Source organism: Squalius cephalus (assembly GCF_949319135.1).
Source record: "Squalius cephalus genome assembly, chromosome: 10".
Taxonomy (NCBI): Eukaryota; Metazoa; Chordata; class Actinopteri; order Cypriniformes; family Leuciscidae; genus Squalius; species Squalius cephalus.
This window is the reverse complement of record NC_137131.1, coordinates 44124656-44143387: the sequence shown is the minus strand read 5'-3', so window position 1 is coordinate 44143387 and position 18732 is coordinate 44124656. Positions and strand designations below refer to the sequence as shown.

At 38.9% G+C, this 18732-nt stretch overlaps 2 protein-coding genes across 2 annotated transcripts in view; one reads left to right on the top strand and one right to left on the bottom strand.

The window, feature by feature from the left end:
* Nucleotides 1–18732, top strand: part of atf4a (activating transcription factor 4a) — a 265767-nt gene that overhangs the window by 120648 nt on the left and 126387 nt on the right. The gene's annotated exons all lie outside the window — the stretch shown is intronic.
* c1qtnf6b (C1q and TNF related 6b) lies at nucleotides 1445–7227 on the bottom strand. Its single transcript, XM_079883042.1, has 3 exons — nucleotides 7067–7227; nucleotides 4798–4974; nucleotides 1445–2018 (listed from the first exon to the last, which is right to left on the bottom strand). Exons 2-3 carry the CDS (start codon nucleotides 4964–4966, stop codon nucleotides 1474–1476), a joined length of 714 nt encoding a protein of 237 aa, XP_079739168.1. The 5' UTR covers nucleotides 4967–4974; nucleotides 7067–7227; the 3' UTR covers nucleotides 1445–1473.

The following is an 18732-nucleotide window of genomic DNA, read 5'->3' as shown; positions in this document are numbered from 1 at the left end:
GATCTGAGAGCAGCTGCCAGTCACAATAGTTGTGTCCCAAATGATACACTCAGTATGAACACATACACTATTTATACAACAAAACGTCATAGAATAGTGCATAAGTACATGAATTGGGACGCACCTATAAACTTGGTTTTTATACATATTATTATTTTGATTATTATCATTACAGACCATGACTCTCCTAAGAATATACCAGAGAAAAAAGAAACCACATGATGTTAAGAAAATTATGACAAAATGTTTGTGGAAATGGAAATACAAAGAAATTAGATTCCTAGTGTTCTCTTACGCGGTTTAAACTCCAGCACCTTTAAAGACCTTTTACAAAGTCTTGTTTTCAGGCTCTACTAGAACAGGTTTTCCTGCTTGAATGTTGATTATTTCCTCATATTCTCCATTGTTGCGGCTCCTCTCTTCCCAGTCTGTCAGTAACGCTCTGTTTACTTCCTGTCTCTATGAAGCCCCTCCTTCTGAAAAGCACACTGTGCTCTGATTGGTCGGCTGGAGCAGTGTGTTGTGATTGGTCGAGCGCTTCGAGTGTGTTTGGGAAATGCCCCGCCCCTTACCATAACCGCCAGTTTAACACACTACTAACTAACTCAACCAGGCCCCGCCCCTTTATTCTGCGCATTAATTATTATAATGAGGAATATTGTGACGTGTTCGTTCCCGGAAGAAACTCAAGACTACAGTGGAGGCGTTTCAGGAGTTCAGAAACACTGACACTGATATAGAGAAGAACTTCATGATCAAACATGGTCAAAGAAAGATGAAAAAAGCAGAATAGATGCGGTTTAATATGTGAATCATGTCACATGTAAGGGAGTCGTCAGTGTCCTAATCTGTAGAATATCGTGCTGGTCAAATTCATGTTGATAATATCCTGATTCACCGATCACAGGGAATGAGGGAAGAGAAAGGGATTAAGAGTTAAAAGTCCTGCTCTCGACAGGCTGCTCAGCAGCTCAAATCAAACACTGTACAAGTCTTTATGCCTTTCAAGGCAAGTGTTGTTACGCGTAACATAATTTCTCCAAAATGAGGTGAGAGACAACAGCAGAGTGTTCAGTTGAAAAGCTAAACCCAGCAAGCAATAGCCGTCATTTCACCGTCTAGGTTAACTATAGACCCGATATAGTCCGGCTGTGAGTTACACACTTCTAGCCAAAATAACCTTGAATGTCGTTTTGCCCAAATAACTTGCGAGATGTATGATATTCCATCATGTTCGCAAAGTAAACAGTTTGTTTAATTTCTTCACTCTTTGTTATCTAATTGACGACTAGTCTATTGTTGGGCGATGATTTAGACATCTATTAAATTTTCACTTTTGCCTTGTTTTAGCCTAGACGTCTGAGCCGTGTTTGGGCCGCCATTATACGCCTTTTAAACGCTTGCTGGGAAGGTTCACACACACACACACAGACACACATCCTCTAGATCTCCACCCGACTCCGATTCCTCCACCTAGACTTTAGGAGCCACCAGATGTCCGTTGAACGTGATGTAGATGTCCACGTCGTCGCTGTAAATGGCGTTGTCGCGCTCGCGCTTGTAGAGTCGCACCCACACCTCGTCGTTGAGCTCGAGTGCTAGCATGACGCTCTGGCTCTGCATGATGGACCGCTCGCTGGGCTGCGCGTACAGGATCACCTGCTGACGATCATTCAGCATCAGATGCAGGTACGTCTCCTTGAAGTTCCAGGTGTGAATGTTGACGTTAAAGAAATAGACTCCCGGGACGAAGCAGTAGAACTTCCCTTTGAACATGTTGAAGTGTTCGTCCAGGTTCACGAAGACGGTGTCGAAGATCAAGGCCTGGTAGTAGTCGGCGCTGTGCAGTGCTTTGCGTCGGCCCACGGAGAAGGACGACTGCTGGGTTTTGCAGGGGTCTCCGGGGGTCCCAGTGTCTCCTTTACTGCCTTTGGGCCCCGAAACACCTGTGAATCCTGGGGGTCCGTCCACTCCGGCTTTACCAGGCGTCCCCCGGTCTCCACGATCCCCTTTTTCACCTGTCAACAACCAATCAACAAGCACATTTACATACACACTGTTATGCTGAGAACTCCCCCATACTTGCAGACTTGGCCACTTAAACAAGGATCAAGTGTGCAAGACTGTCCTATGTCTGATAAACGGCAAAGATCAGTGCCCCTTACGCACACTAAATCCACACAATCTCTAATACCGCATCGGAGAGCTATCAAAAGTTTGACACACTTGCGGTCTATTTGAAAAAATTGGGCCAAATACAGGAAATACATAATGTAAGTAGACAAGTGGTCAGGAGCAACAGGCATGTGTGGGTTTTAGGTTAACGAAGTCTATAATATATGACGTACTTTTCTATTAAAGTATTAAAGGTCCCATTGCATGGATTATTTTATTATTTTAGAATGTTTCCTGGGGTGCCCTTATAATGTTAGTATGTTTTTTAGATCAAAAGTTGTTATAATTTAGAATTAAAAGGCATATTTCCTAGCCTGATTTTAGCCTCTGATTTGAACGCTCTGTTTGAAGGGGCGTGTTTGCTGTGAGACTTCAGTGTAAACGCCCACTGCTGTGATTGGCTGCTGTGAGACTTCAGTGTAAACGCCCACTACTGTGATTGGCTGACATGCTTGCATATGAAATATTTAGCATTACATGTGGAACTCTCTCGAAAACTTTTACTATTACAGCTATTATACGTTTTTACTATTACAGCTATCGGGATTAACGAATCGTGAGAAGTTTTTTAAGTATTTAGATCTATTCCCATCACATAAGAGGTTGCAGTGATGAGCATTGAGCAGATGACAGTCTGTTGATCGCGTGAATGAAGATCTTATCATTGCAACGCAGTTTCTGCACTCACTAATGATTTCACCAATGCAAACATGAGGTAAGTACAGTAAGAGCTTCGTTGTGCAGCATAACAGCGTCATTGATGTCCAGATAAACTTGCGCTGTGTGATTGACAGCTTGGGCGATTGGAAAGGGATTGTTCTTTGATCGCTTTCTGTGTATATTTTAATCACAGTTTAAGTAAGATTATTTTCATCCTACTAAGAGAAACGATGTGAAGTTGATATTTTAGTCACTGGCTTGATTTACTGATGCATAAACAGTATTGAACGATTTTGAGAGAAAGATTATCTGTCTGAGCTTGAACAATTACACACCAGACATTCACATAACCCACTGGTTCTTCAGAGGCTCGGATGAAGGAACTAAAAAAATACCTTTGTGTTCATTTGTACATCCAAACACTGAGCAACGGATGAAGGATGATTCGCTCGTTTGCAAGCCATGATGTCTCTCGAGGAAAAACCAAAATCGCGCTTGCGTAGCTCATTTTCTCATGGGCGGGCCAGCAGAGAAAGGGGAGGTGACCTTTCACCTTATGACGACATAAGGGGAAGATTTCTAGATTCGCCCGTCTGAGCTTTCATTTTCTCAAAAATACCCAGGGCTTGGTTTACACCCATCAAAACGTCTAGCCACTGGGGGAACATAGGCAGGCTAGGGAAACTCATATCAAGATTAAAAAACCTCATAAAGTGAAATTTTCATGCAATGGGACCTTTAATGTGTATCTAATGTTATGGATTCCCCATTGAATTAACCCGTTGTCCCATTACAAGTTTCTGCTTTTGTCTTCATTTTAGAGTTTCTGCACACTTTTCACTGAGCTATGGTTTGTGCTCGTCGACAGATGTTGCTCACCACCAGTTAAATTACCCCTTATTCAGCTCAAAGGAAATAAACCGTGATCACATGACTTCAGAGCGACCAATGGGAACAGGCCTCTTGTGGTCTGTGGCCACAGAGACTTTCAGGAATCTCTGTGGATGGAAATGGATTGACCACTACCAATCTGTGTCCACTGCGAGTGAAGAGTGAACATTACCCAAAGAACAAACAAACAAAAGTCGTGTTTATTCTCTTTTGGCTTCTTTGTTTGTTCCTCTAAAGCAGCAGAACAAAACTGAGTCAGAGCAGGGAAAAACAAACGCCAAGAATAAACTGCGACTCAACAATCATTGGGTATAATTATGTAGACAAATGGAGAAATCACTTATATGCCAAGTGACCATCAAACTCTACAGTATTTCAGAACAAATTCATCCGTCACTTTGTAGAATACACAAAATCTATAATATTAATAACATTTTAGTTTGAACAATACATTGATTCACCAGTGAAAATGTAAAATCAGGGATCTCCATCTAAGCTAACCCTGCTGAAGATTCGCAGTAATTATCGGTCACGTTAACTATCGCCATCCCACGGTGGGACGTTTGCCGTCATATATTTAAACCAATAATATCTTAGTGAAAGCCTAAAGTAAAATTGACAAACTATAAATCATTTGAAAGCTTACAATCACTATCTTTTCATATTTGGTGACTGTTTTTTACAGAGGAGCAGTAATTTATCAATTTGCAACAAGAATATTTCATACTCATTAGGCGTGTTCAGGCCTTTATTTTGAAATAGCAGTGAACATGAAAAATCATGAAAGATTGGTTTGTTTTCATGCCAAGAGTTCAAGAGATAGCACCAGTTAAATTTTGTAAGAAAATAAGGTAAAAAGCATTTCTTGTAGAGTTTAACTTTGCTGCATCCGAAATCACATACAAAAACAGTATGTGACAAAAGTAGGCAGAAAGTATCCTGATGACCTTCTACTTCCGGTGTGATTCGATGAACACTTTACTATCCCATGCAACTGACGCTATAAGTCACATGATCATGAAAACATTGGCAAATGCAGTATGGGTTCCAATAGGTGTGTTCGGCTCTTACCTTTAATAATGGTCATGTTAATGATGGTGCGGATCTCCGGCGTCTGATTGGCTGAGGGGTTGAGGGGCGGGTCTAAGTAATCGCAGCAGCGACGGCAGTATCTGGACGTCGGCCTGGAGGGGGGGGGGACAGACGCCACGAGGGGCAGGAGCAGAAACACACCCAACATCACGACACCTGCATAGGAAGGGCACTGGTCAGTGTTGCCAGACGTACGATAATTATCGTATTTGTACGATAACTTTGACCTCTGTACGATGTACGATCAATAATGAAAAAAAACCCTTAATGCATGATAATTTCAGAATTTTGTGACACTTCAAATGATGGTTGTTGTAATCATAGGGCTTCTGTACTCATTGATCTAGCTGTGGATTCTACGTCTACCGTCATGAGGAGAATGTGAACGTGCACGTCTTCCATCTCATCTCACGTTACGTCTCCTAAGCCAATCATCGTGGAGACTGACTCTCTCCCACGAGCACAAGTTAACCTTCTTTTTTATATTGTATACAGAGTTGTATATCATAAACATGTCATCTCTGTATGTTTTGCGAGAGAAATAAAAGTAAGAAAAAAACAAAAGTTAATACCTGCCGCGGCGCTTAGGTCGTGTCCAAGCTGAAGTCAATAGTTTAGCAATAAAGTCATTTGCAGCTCGTGTCAAAAAAGTTGTTGGTCTAGATAAATATCTGTATTCTGGTATGTTTGACTCGTGTACGATCATTTTCTTCCAAATACAATAATTTTGAGCTTCTGGTACGATACTTGGACGTTTCGGATCTGGCAACGCTGGCACTGGTCGTTACAGACACTGAACCGCTGAGATCACCCGGAGACGGTCCTTCACGCTGTGCGTTTCACTAGCGTTGGATTGACTGAATCTCTTCAGCTCGTTTCGGACACATTTAACATGCTGAGCGATACTCACACAGGACGTTTTTCCAATCCAATGCACTACTTTTCCATTGTTTTTCAATGTAAACACATGCTAGACGGACGTGTTTGACCTTTGCTCTTGTATCTCGCGTCTTTTGCAGCGTCTCGCGCATGACACGCCATTAAAAAAATGCTCAAGTTATAATAAGTTAAACTTTTTTTAAAAAAATAGTGTTGGGCAACGATTAATCGCATCTAAAATAAAAGTTTGTGTTTACATAATATGTGTGTGTGTACTGTGTATGATTATTTTGTATATATAAATACACACATATGCATCGAACAGTATCGCTGCTCACCTATTTCAAACTAGATTTCACCCCTAAACGAAGAACGAAAAGAGCTTCGTCTGAATTATATCGGGCCTACATGACGACGGTGCACTAAACACAGCAGACAACGTTGTCAAAGCAATTACCGTTCACACGGATCTACAAATACGACTAAAAACGCTGTATTCTGCTGCCAGGCCAGTAGATGGCGATGTCACTTGGTAAAGAGTAACCCCACGCCTATAGACTGAGCTCGTATACGCACGTTTTCACAAATTTACACAGAGACGGTAAAAGTATCGCTTTCAAAACCATGCATTTTGAAACCCGTTGAAAAGCCGTTGTTGTGTAAACGAACAGCCAAAAAGCATAAAACGTTTTCCATTTTTAGCTGAAAATGGTGTCGTGTGAACACACCCTAAACTGCAGTCTGTGCACAGAATGACCTTCAATCACATCCATAAATATGCTGCCAGTCTAATAATTATTAATGAACCCTTTTTGAATAATAAAACATCATGACATATAAAAAAAAACATGTGAGAGTTGTTCCCATAATGCAACAGGAGCCTGAGGTTGAATTTGTGTCGGTAAAAAACAAGCTTATAAAAGTGACATTTATGGATCTTGTCTCTCTCTCTCTCTCTCTCTCTCTCTCTCTCTCTGTTCTGCAAGTTCAACATCATCTCATTCAAGCATCATTTCTGCCGTTCTCTCTTCAGAACATGTATCCTCTACGCCTAATTGCTTCTTTCAGTCTCTGTAACATCGCCTTTAAAGAACATCAATTCTGCAGAAAACTTGAGTGATTCATTGAGACTCAGTTGCAGCTGTGTGTTCGACTTATGAAAACCAGATGAGAGGAAACACACACAGAGAGAGAGAGAGAGAGAGAGAGAGCAAGAGCCACGTCCTCAGAAATTATGAATCTCGTCAAACAATCTCTTTCCGAATGACTGACATGAAAAGCGTTCCCTAAAGCTCCCGGAGACTGCGGAGAGGTTGAAGGCCTCGAGCAGAGACACGAGAGCGCTCCTGAATGTAATGTAGTAACTCACCGCTGTGTCCTCGAGCACCTTCAGCGACTCCGACCGTCTCTCTTGGCTCCTCCGTCCTCGTCTCTCTCTCTCTCAGCCTTCGTGAGGAGGAGTTTCCTCAGCAAACTCTTTATTCTCTCGCCCGCCTCTCTCTCCGTGTGTCTCATTCATCCTCTTGTTTTAAAGCGTTTGCTCCTCCAGCTTTAGAGTCACAGATGCTGTTCTTCTTCAAACACTCGACAGGAATCAGCATGTCTGCTTTATGCAGGTTAACGCGTGCCACTGGATTCAGTGTGTGTTAGTCGAACGCCATGGCTATAGCAGTTAAATCCTGCTGATGATGTTTACTGGGCACAGTCTGTGTTTAAGATATCAGATCATTGTGGGTAAACTGGTTCACTGGTGCGATGCCATGCTGAGGAAACAGTGCCAAGCTCAAACTGAAGCCTGTGTTTCTCTTTTGAAAGACACGTGTGAGACTTTATCAGTCCTGCAGTTTGTGCTCCAAACATCCCCTCTGGTGCTCAATGACCGAAACATTGTACGTTTTTTTTACTTCATCGGAATGGTACGAAACTTGGGAAAGGTTTTGGCACTTGCTGTGTGAACACAAACAAAAAATCATGGACATGATTCGAACTGGTTAAATGATCCTGTAAAGAATAGTCCCACTTGTATTGTCCAAAAATGTTCCTCTAGTGGAAGCGTTCGGTACTGCAGCCGAACACACTCTCACTGAAAGATAATTTTTTGAGATATCAACCTCATATTTGGAACACAACTTGTTTAGATTTATGGCTTTGATTTTCTTGCAGTTTTAGATTAAAACTTGTTTTTGAAAATATAGATTTCATATAAAAATTGAAAATAGTATTTTTGCACATTTTTCATAACAATAAATGTAAAATTCTGCCACTTTTTCACTTCAGCAATAATCTGCCAAGTGTCGTCTTTAAAAAGAAATCAAACTTCAGTCTGTTGCTCTAAAGCTTTCAAGATTTACGACAGTTTAAGTTGGAAACTATGCTCAAAAAGTGAATACATGGATTATAAATACTGCATAAATATACTTTACTACCATAAAATCCCCTAAAAATACAAAATATTAAATAAAAAACATTATCAAACTAAAATATAGTATATTCCTGTCATCACCGTTTTCCCCTGCTGGAGCATAAAGAGGTGAAGATCCCTCCACTAACCTTGTACCAACACCCTGTCAACGCCCTAGCAACCACCCACAATATCCTCAAGTCTAATTAGTCAGGGAGCCAAAGTCTCAAAAATGGGTTGAACCTGACATGGTCTGTTATACTTTTTATTTGTGTTTTTTCTGTTAACTTTGACCCTAAGAACCAATAATTGGAGGGTCTGCTCTGCCGGAAATATCGCGAAAAAAAATTGTGGCCATTTTAGTGTATGCACCCTTTATTTTTTATCAGAAAAATGTGAAAAATTATTTTTTTCCTCAAATCCTCAGTGGGTTTGGTAGGCTGTCAATAAATGCATTCCAGATACAAAGAACACATTTGCTGACAACATCCACTGAAAAAATAACTCTTAAAACACATTTCTACATGATTTTGCATCAATTTAATGCAAAAAATTAGGCGTTTTCTCACTTTTTTCCAATATTTTCATCTTTACTTCATTGGCAATCAACTATTCCCCAAGTTATGACATCAGTCAATATGTCATTCTTTTCACCAAACAGTATACTCATTCCACAGAAAAAATCATAAAAATCCAACCAAAATCAATGGATCTGTGATGATTTCACTAATAGTTGATCAGCAGGCTCAGAACCTCAATAGAATTGTAGGCTACTCTCAAAATTCCGAAAGACATGTAGTCCATGAGCCAGGGGGGTTGATCGGTATCATCGGGGGGAAAAATGCTATCATTGTTATTTGGCAAGGTATACACCCCTAGTATTAGAAAAATCATGATAGCAGTGCAGGGGTGGTAGTGAAATCACTTTTTTCAGCTCATGAAGTTACTAACCCCCTAAGATAAATTCCGTTTTTGAAATCTGGTGTATATCTGGTTTAGGCTCATGCTAGGGATATTGTCAATATTCTATAATATGGTGCTTGGTATCGCTGGAAAGGGGACCTTTTAGGCTTTCATTTAAGCCCAGTACTGAATCTGTCTGCCAAACACAGAGGTCACATGACTTCTTTAAACCAGAAATAACACACATTTTTTCACAATTTCCGCCTAACACTGTATGCTTTATTTTATCCCTGTGGTATGAAAGAACACCACGGACACAAAACTCAACAACTTCAATACTCAAGGCACTCTGATGACTCAGAAAATGTATAATATACCCATACTATTTATTTGTGCAGCCAGCACAAGTCTTCAAATTAGAATAGAGCCAATAGAATGGACAAATAGAATACCCTTGTCCAGGGCCAAATGTTGTAATACAAACACTTGTAATTGGTGTAACAAAATGTTTCTATCATGTATTTTGATATTTACCCACTTTCAGTTAGAATGTCAGAAAGTAGCTCATGCACTGAATGTTGATGGATTTTGACAAGGTTTTGTCAGTTTTGTGAAAAGATTGTTGGAATCAATCGCTGTAAAAATCTATTATTGTCTATCCATTATAAAAGTGCATCTGTCCATCTATCCATTATAAAAGTGCATCTATCCATTATAAAAGTGCATCTATCCATTATAAAAGTCCATCTATCCATTATAAAAGTGCATCTATCCATCATAAAAGTGCATCTATCCATTATAAAAGGGCATCTGTCCATTATAAAAGTCCATCTATCCATTTTAAAAGTCCATCTCTCCATTATAAAAGTGCATCTATCCATCATAAAAGTGCATTTATCCGTTATAAAAGTGCATCTATCCATCATAAAAGTGCATCTGTCCATTATAAAAGTGCATCTGTCCATTATAAAAGAGCATCTGTCCATTATAAAAGTCCATCTCTCCATCATAAAAGTCCATCTCTCCATCATAAAAGTCCATCTATCCATTCTAAAAGTCCATCTCTCCGTTATAAAAGTGCATCTATCCATCATAAAAGTGCATTTATCCGTTATAAAAGGGCATATATCCATCATAAAAGTGCATCTGTCCATTATAAAAGTCCATCTGTCCATCATAAAAGTGCATCTGTCCATCATAATAGTGCATCTCTCCATCATAAAAGTGCATCTATCCATTATAAAAGTCCCTCTCTCCATTTTAAAAGTGCATCTGTCCATCATAATAGTGCATCTCTCCATTATAAAAGTCCATCTCTCCATTTTAAAAGTGCATCTGTCCATCATAAAAGTGCATCTATCCATCATAAAAGTCCATCTATCCATTCTAAAAGTCCATCTCTCCATTATAAAAGTGCATCTATCCATCATAAAAGTGCATCTATCCATCATAAAAGTGCATCTATCCATTATAAAAGTGCATCTATCCATTATAAAAGTGCATCTATCCATTATAAAAGTGCATCTATCCATCATAAAAGTGCATCTATCCATTATAAAAGTGCATCTATCCATCATAAAAGTGCATCTATCCATTATAAAAGTCCATCTATCCATTATAAAAATGCATCTATCCATTATAAAAGTCCATCTCTCCATTCTAAAAGTCCATCTCATAATCATAAAAGTGCATTTATCCGTTATAAAAGTACATATATCCATCATAAAAGTGCATCTATCATCATAAAAGTCCATCTATCCATTCTAAAAGTCCATCTCTCCATTATAAAAGTGCATCTATCCATTATAAAAGTGCATCTGTCCATTATAAAAGTGCATCTCTTCATCATAAAAGTGCATGTCTTCATGTTCATTTTATGAAGTATACTTAAGTAATTTTCAAGTATATTTTTAAGTATACTTTATGTAGTAAGTATACTAATATCAATGTGTACTTGTAGTAAAATTGTGTACTATTTCAATACTGCTTGGGACTAAATTGGCTCACTTTTAGTATTTTTAGTATTTGTAAGAGTAGTAAACTAAGTACACAACTAGGTTTCTAATTTGTAATGCATCTGTACTACAAGTGAACTTATAAGTAAACTAGCAGTTTACTGTTTTAATACAAGTAGTACATTTTTTAGTTTATGAAAGTACACACTGATGTGTACTCTCAGTAAACTACTAGTATATGTATATGAAAAAACTATGTAAAAAAGTATATTTAATTGACTACTCAATCAAAAGAGTTAACACAACTACAAGACAAGTATACTTTGAATTCTTAATTATTCTTTTAAGCAGGGTTCACCAATCTTGGTCCTGGAGGGCTGCTGTTCTGCAGAGTTTAGCTCCAACCCCAATTAAACACACCTGAACCAGCTAATCAAGGTCTCACTAGGCATACTAGAAACTTTCAAACAGGTGTGTTGGAGCCGGTTGGAGCTAAACTCTGCAGGACAGCGGCCCTCCAGGACCGAGATTGGTGAACCCTGCTTTTAAGTATATCTGGATCAAAAGACTGAGTTCAAGTACAGGCCAAATATACCTGGGCCCGTATTCATAAAGAATCTTAATGCAAAGAGTAGCTCCTAGTGACAAAATTCTAAGAAAATTCTTAGAAATGTGGCCGTTTACTCTTAAAATTAAAGAAAACATCCCAGTAAAGAAAAAAGTAATTCAGAAAGCATCTTAACCCTTAGGTCATCTTAACCCTTAGGCATCTTAACCTCTTAAGGTCAAAATTGTTAGGAGCACGGACGAGGACTTTTAAGAGGCTTAAGAGTTTCTTCAGCAGAGGAGAACATGGCAGAAAGAAGAAGGAGAAGAAATCTGTTGCAGACAATGGGTGACAGTGAGTTAATAAGACGCTATAGATTAGATCGTGCAGGGATCATGTTTGTGACTGATCTTAGAGACGCGCTAACATCTCCGACAGCGCAGAAATGCAATAGCGCCAGAAATTAAAGTAATCACTACATTACGATATTTGGCAACTGGGAAAATGCAACAATGCAGCAGTGTGTAATGTACACAGTCGCATGTAATTTCAAAGTGAAGGCTTAGAATAGACACTATACTTAACCCTCTGATGGTCCTCGGTCATTTTCTGTTTTGAAATTTTAAAAATCACAGCTTCATCGGAAGGTTATGAAACTTGGTGACTTTTCTGGCATTAGGTATGTGAATACAAAAAAAAATTGAGGTCATGATCCGAGCATGCTAAGTGGTCGTAAACAAAAAGAGTCACACTCGTGGTCTTCGGTCAAAAATGACCGACCCATAGGAAATGAATGGGAAATTTACAAAAACACAAAAATTCTCTGAATTTTTGTCTGTACAATCTACAAATCGGACACGATTCTAAAAAAAAGTACACCGCAGTAAAGGGGTGACACTCTACAACATCAAGAGTGCAAAAAATTCACACCCACCCACACACACACACATACAAACACACGTTTATACACATACACACCAATAAATTCAGATTACAAAAATCTGTTTTGAATTTTTAAAAATCACAGCTTCATCAGAATGTTACGAAACTTGGTGACTTTTCTGGCATTAGGTATGTGAACACACAAAAAAATTGAGTTCATGATCCGAGCATGCTAAGTGGTCGTAAAAAAATTAGTTATGATTTTGGTCTTCGGTCAAAATTACCCCCATAGGAAATGAATGGGAAATTGACAAAAACACAAAAATTCTCTACAAATCAGCCACGATGCAGAAAAAAAATGCTCAGCAATGAAGGGGTGAAGCTCTAAAACATCAAGAGTGAAAAACATAACATAATTAATAATTATAATTAATATATGTATATATAATTAATATAATAATTATTACAATTATTAAAATAATAATTAATAAAATGTTATAAACCTTGGCAAAAAGTATTATTTGAGAATTTCTAAAAAAATACATTCAATCCACATCTTAAAAGTAAGTAATTTGGTCCAAAAACAACTAGAATTCACAAACATCTCCATTTAGAGCTATACAGGCATCTAGTGGTAAACCCATGCAATATCATGTTTTATTTAATTTTATGATTAATAAATTGATGAATTTTTTTTTATTTTATTTTTTTTCTGAAAGCCTAGTCTCTATTTTACCCGAAAATACTGCATAGAATTTTTTTGCTGGCTGCACAAGTCTAATTTAAGGCTCTCACAAATAAATAGTATGGGTATATTATACATTTTCTGAGTCATCAGAGTGCCTTGAGTATTGAAGTTGTTGAGTTTTGTGTCCGTGGTGTTCTTTCATACCACAGGGATAAAATAAAGCATACAGTGTTAGGCGGAAATTGTGAAAAAATGTGTGTTATTTCTGGTTTAAAGAAGTCATGTGACCTCTGTGTTTGGCAGACAGATTCAGTACTGGGCTTAAATGAAAGCCTAAAAGGTCCCCTTTCCAGCGATACCAAGCACCATATTATAGAATATTGACAATATCCCTAGCATGAGCCTAAACCAGATATACACCAGATTTCAAAAACGGAATTTATCTTAGGGGGTTAGTAACTTCATGAGCTGAAAAAAGTGATTTCACTACCACCCCTGCACTGCTATCATGATTTTTCTAATACTAGGGGTGTATACCTTGCCAAATAACAATGATAGCATTTTTTCCCCCGATGATACCGATCAACCCCCCTGGCTCATGGACTACATGTCTTTCGGAATTTTGAGAGTAGCCTACAATTCTATTGAGGTTCTGAGCCTGCTGATCAACTATTAGTGAAATCCTCACAGATCCATTGATTTTGGTTGGATTTTTATGATTTTTTCTGTGGAATGAGTATACTGTTTGGTGAAAAGAATGACATATTGACTGATGTCATAACTTGGGGAATAGTTGATTGCCAATGAAGTAAAGATGAAAATATTGGAAAAAAGTGAGAAAACGCCTAATTTTTTGCATTAAATTGATGCAAAATCATGTAGAAATGTGTTTTAAGAGTTATTTTTTCAGTGGATGTTGTCAGCAAATGTGTTCTTTGTATCTGGAATGCATTTATTGACAGCCTACCAAACCCACTGAGGATTTGAGGAAAAAAATAATTTTTCACATTTTTCTGATAAAAAATAAAGGGTGCATACACTAAAATGGCCACAATTTTTTTTCGCGATATTTCCGGCAGAGCAGACCCTCCAATTATTGGTTCTTAGGGTCAAAGTTAACAGAAAAAACACAAATAAAAAGTATAACAGACCATGTCAGGTTCAACCCATTTTATTGAGCTTTTGAGACTTTGGCTCCCCGACTAAATGTATCTGATAGCACTTTTTACAATACACATGGTTTCATAATGCTTCCCAGACAGCAACATACTGTAGTGTCGGCCCACATCCGGGCCGTGTGGATCCATGTGTACCAGATCTGGGCCGACACTATGGCTGGGTTTACACTAGGCATTAACATGCGACCTGTATCCGGATGTTGTCCACATTCACACTGAAAAGATCAGTGTAATGTAAACGCACTCCAGCCGTCGTGTCTCCATTCACAAGTGGACGTCTCTATTTTATATAGGCTTACACACATGAGAACCACTGATCTATATGTGAAATTCCCTGAATATTGTGCAATTGACTTTGTACAGCGACGCATGTATCATTCCTATTTTGCACCCGACGCACAGCGGACTCTTCCCTCCACAGACGCACGTCGGCTAACTAAGAAATACACTTGCGCTCCCGGGGGCGGTTCAGCGCAAAGAGGAGGCGTGTTCCGGCGCAAACGTTCCCTGGTGCTATTTTGCAGGTTTAGAAAACAATTACGCCGCAGACCGAAAAAAAACTAGTTTAAAGTCAGTGGCGCGTTGCGCATGTTATTCATATGCTATTTTAAGGGTGCATGCTTGGCCGTAATCAATGTAGCGTGTGCACAACGCGCATACACTTTGATTCTCTCATCTACACAGAAACAGCAGTTTTCATTTTTGCAAATCATAGCCTACATTATTACGATAGATAGATAGATAGATAGATAGATAGTTTATTATAAAAGCATACATCTAGCTTACACATTTACCCAAATTATCATGCGCCTGTTTAACCGAAGCTAATCTGGGTGTGTTTCTCCATCCCCAATGTCACTTCTCTGTGTTTTACGGCCCTGACGAGAACGCCGGTCTCCTCGGCTGTGAACCGCTCCTGGCAAATCCGCCGTTATAATAGCGATCCGCCATGGAACAAGCGCGCCTGCTCTTAAAGGGAATGTGAGATGACGCTCTGATTGGTTTATTTCATGTTACGCCCAAACCACACCTATGAGTAATGAAGCGACTTCAGACCAACACATTTTAGATTTGCGCCGGGCGCAAGAGTCATTTATCCCGCCGGTATAATAGCAATAGCGCCAAGACCCGCCCACAAAGTTACTTGCGTTTCGCACTTGATACTTGCGTTTCAGATCGTTAAAATAGGGCCCATAGAATGAAATTGCACAAAATGATAAAGCTTGAATTTTCATCCCTTTTGGGTCCAAGTCTCATCTAGGGCGGTCGGACCCCCCAATACCCCCGTAATCCGAGCTATGCTTGCAGCCTCTTCATCCTTTTCATCCTCCTCATCCTGCGAGATTTGTATAATGTCCCCCGACTGAAAACTGCTTTTAAAAGAAACATATTCTTGCGTATGTCTGTTCAACTCTCTCGGGTCAGTGTTTCTCCGGCAGGATTATTCACACACACTTTATCACACACTTCTATCCTCCCCTCCTCCACTGCTTTAAACAGCACGTTTTCCCTTGACGTTCCCGGACCGAGGAAAACCCACAGAATGACTCATGAGCCGGGAGTTTAACCATGAGGAGTTGATGATACGTTTACTTCTCGAGACTGAAGTGAGATGAAACATGAACAAGAAATCATAGCGTGTTTTACTCTCTCTCTCTCTCTCTCTCCTCTCTCTCTCTCTCTCTCTCTCTCTCTCTCCTCTCTCTCTCTCTCTCTCTCTCTCTCTCTCTCTCTCTCTCTCCTATCTCTCTCTCTCTCTCTCTCTCTCTCTCTCTCCTCTCTCTCTCTCAGTCAGTGCTGGAGTAGCTATCCTATTTTCAGCTAATCTTGATGTTAATATTTTATCAAAAATAGAATTGGAGAAAGGACGTCTTTTGATTGTGAAAGCTAAAATTCATAATCAAGTATTTGTTTTCATAAATATTTATGCTCCAAATAGAGGCACAGAAAGAACTTTGTTATTCAGAAAGTTGGGAGATATTTTAAAAAGTTTTACCCTGGATGAATTTATAGTTGTCGGTGGTGATTGGAACTGTACTCTTAACTTTCTTTTAGACAGAAATAATGAGGAGCCAGATTCTGTATCAGCTTCTTTCTTAAAAAAGTATTATTGTTCAACATGATTTTATAGATGTGTGGAGAGAAAAGAATAATGCTGTAAAACAATATACATGGACAAGAGTTTCACAAGGGAGGATTAGTGCAGCTAGACTTGACCGGCAGAAAATAATAGATTAATGGAGTGTAACATTTTTCCATGTTGTGTATCAGATCATCATTTTATTACAGTGAATATTGCCTTGACAAATCAAAAATGTAAAAGTCCTTACTGGAAGTTTAATGTAGCGTTGTTAAAAGAAAAAGATCTTTGTGAAAAATTTGAATTGTTTTGGAGTGAGTGGGTTTCCCAGAAGGATGATTTTGAAAGTTTGCTACAGTGGTGGGAAATAGGAAAGACACAAATAAAAGTTTTTTGTCAGGAATTTACTTTCTTGTCTACTAGAAAAATTAAACAACAAATATCTGAAATAGAGCAAGAGATCTTTCAGATTACATCTGGAATGATTCAACAGTCAGATTCATCATTAGATGGAAAGTTATCTGAAAAGAAGCAAGATCTTGAAACTTTATTGCAAGTTCGGGCTAAAGGTGCCCTAATAAGGTCACGGTTTACGTCTATACATGACATGGATGCTCCCACTGCGTAGAAAAGGTCTTAAAGAAACAAAATGAAATGCACTGTTTAACAACACCAGATGGACTAAAGACTTTTGATTCAAGAGAAATGCGAAAGATTGCAGTGGATTTCTATTCGGAACTTTATAAAAAGGAGGACACTGATACTGGATGCATTTCACAATTATTACAACAGCTTCCCACCATCACTAAAGAGCAGAGTCGGACTCTGGACAGTGCTGTTTCGTTTAAGGAGTTAACGGATGCAGTATACAGATGAATGCTGGCCGTGCACCTGGAACTGATGGACTGCCAGTGGACTTTTAGAAGGCTTTTTGGAAGATCATCGGAAGAGACTTGTATGAGGTGGTTCAAGAATGTTTTAAAGACAAACTACTTCCCAAAAGTTGTCAACGGGCAGTGTTGGCACTGATACCCAAGAAAGGAGACTTGAGTTTCCTAAAAAATTGGAGGCCTGTATCAATTCTAACATCTGACAATAAGCTAATAGCTAAGTTATTGGCCAATAGAATGAAATCTGTTTTGGGGGATATAATACATCAAGACCAGTCCTATTGTATTCCAGAAAGGACAATGATAACATTTTTCTGATCAGAGATATTTTAGACTACTCTAAACTTTATGAAGTGGATGTAGGTTTTTTGTTCCTGGATCAGGAAAAAGCCTTTGATAGAGTTGACCATGGTTTTCTGTTTGAAACATTGCATGCGTTTGGGTTTGGAAATGTTTTTATATCTTGGATCAAACTTTTGTATATGAATGTATCTTCTATTTTAAAGATTGGTGGTGGTTTAAGTCGAAGGGTATTAGGCAGGGGTGTCCACTGTCAGGTCAGCTTTATGCTTTAGCAGTGGAACCACTTTTATGTCTACTAAGAAAAGATCGGTCTGGTTTAAGGATTGGAGATGATCTTCATTCTGTTAAACTGACGGCGTATGCGGATTACATTACTGTAATTGTGAAAGAACAAAAAGATTGAGAGAGCATCATCCGCAAAACTCAACTGGGGTAAAACAGAAGCATTTTGGTGTAATGATAAAACAACAATGCCTTTACCAGTTATCGCTGAAAATGTTAAGTGGGAAAAGATTGTTTTTACGTTTTTAGGAATTTTTGTGGGTTCTGAAAACTACCAACAACTGGGAAGGTGTGAATGACAAAGTTTGTGCCAGATTGTCAAAAAGGAACTGTATTTTGCCTCAACTGTCCTATAGGGGAAGAGTGCTGGTGATAAATAATCTTGCCGCCTCTATCCCATGGCATCGATTAATTGTATTGAATCCACCAGAAGATTTTATTGGAGGAGTCAAAAAATTGTTTGTAAATTTTTTCTGGTCTGGACAACATTGGCTACGAGAGTCAGTTTTGTATCTGCAGGTACATGAAGGAGGTCTTATAGATATTAAGTCTAAAGTGGCTGCTTTTAGACTGCAAACTGCTCAGATATACTTTATCATCAGTCTCAGAACTGGATAAGAGTGGCTTGTGCCTTATTGAATCGAGTGGGACGGCTGAATTTGGACAGACATCTCTTTTTAATGAATTTAAAGGAGATGGATCTTAGTGGGCTCCCATCTTTTTATGCCTCAGTACTCAATGCATGGCAGATTTTTATTGTTAAAAGGGAGATTTCTGAAATACAGAGTCTTTGGGATCTTGAAGAACCCTTATTTTTAATTCTCACCTACCCAGTGCGATATTGGATTCACAGACTGTACGCACAAGCTTGGTGAGAGCAGGAGTTCATAAGATCTGCCATCTTAGGTCAAATGACCAGTGCAGAA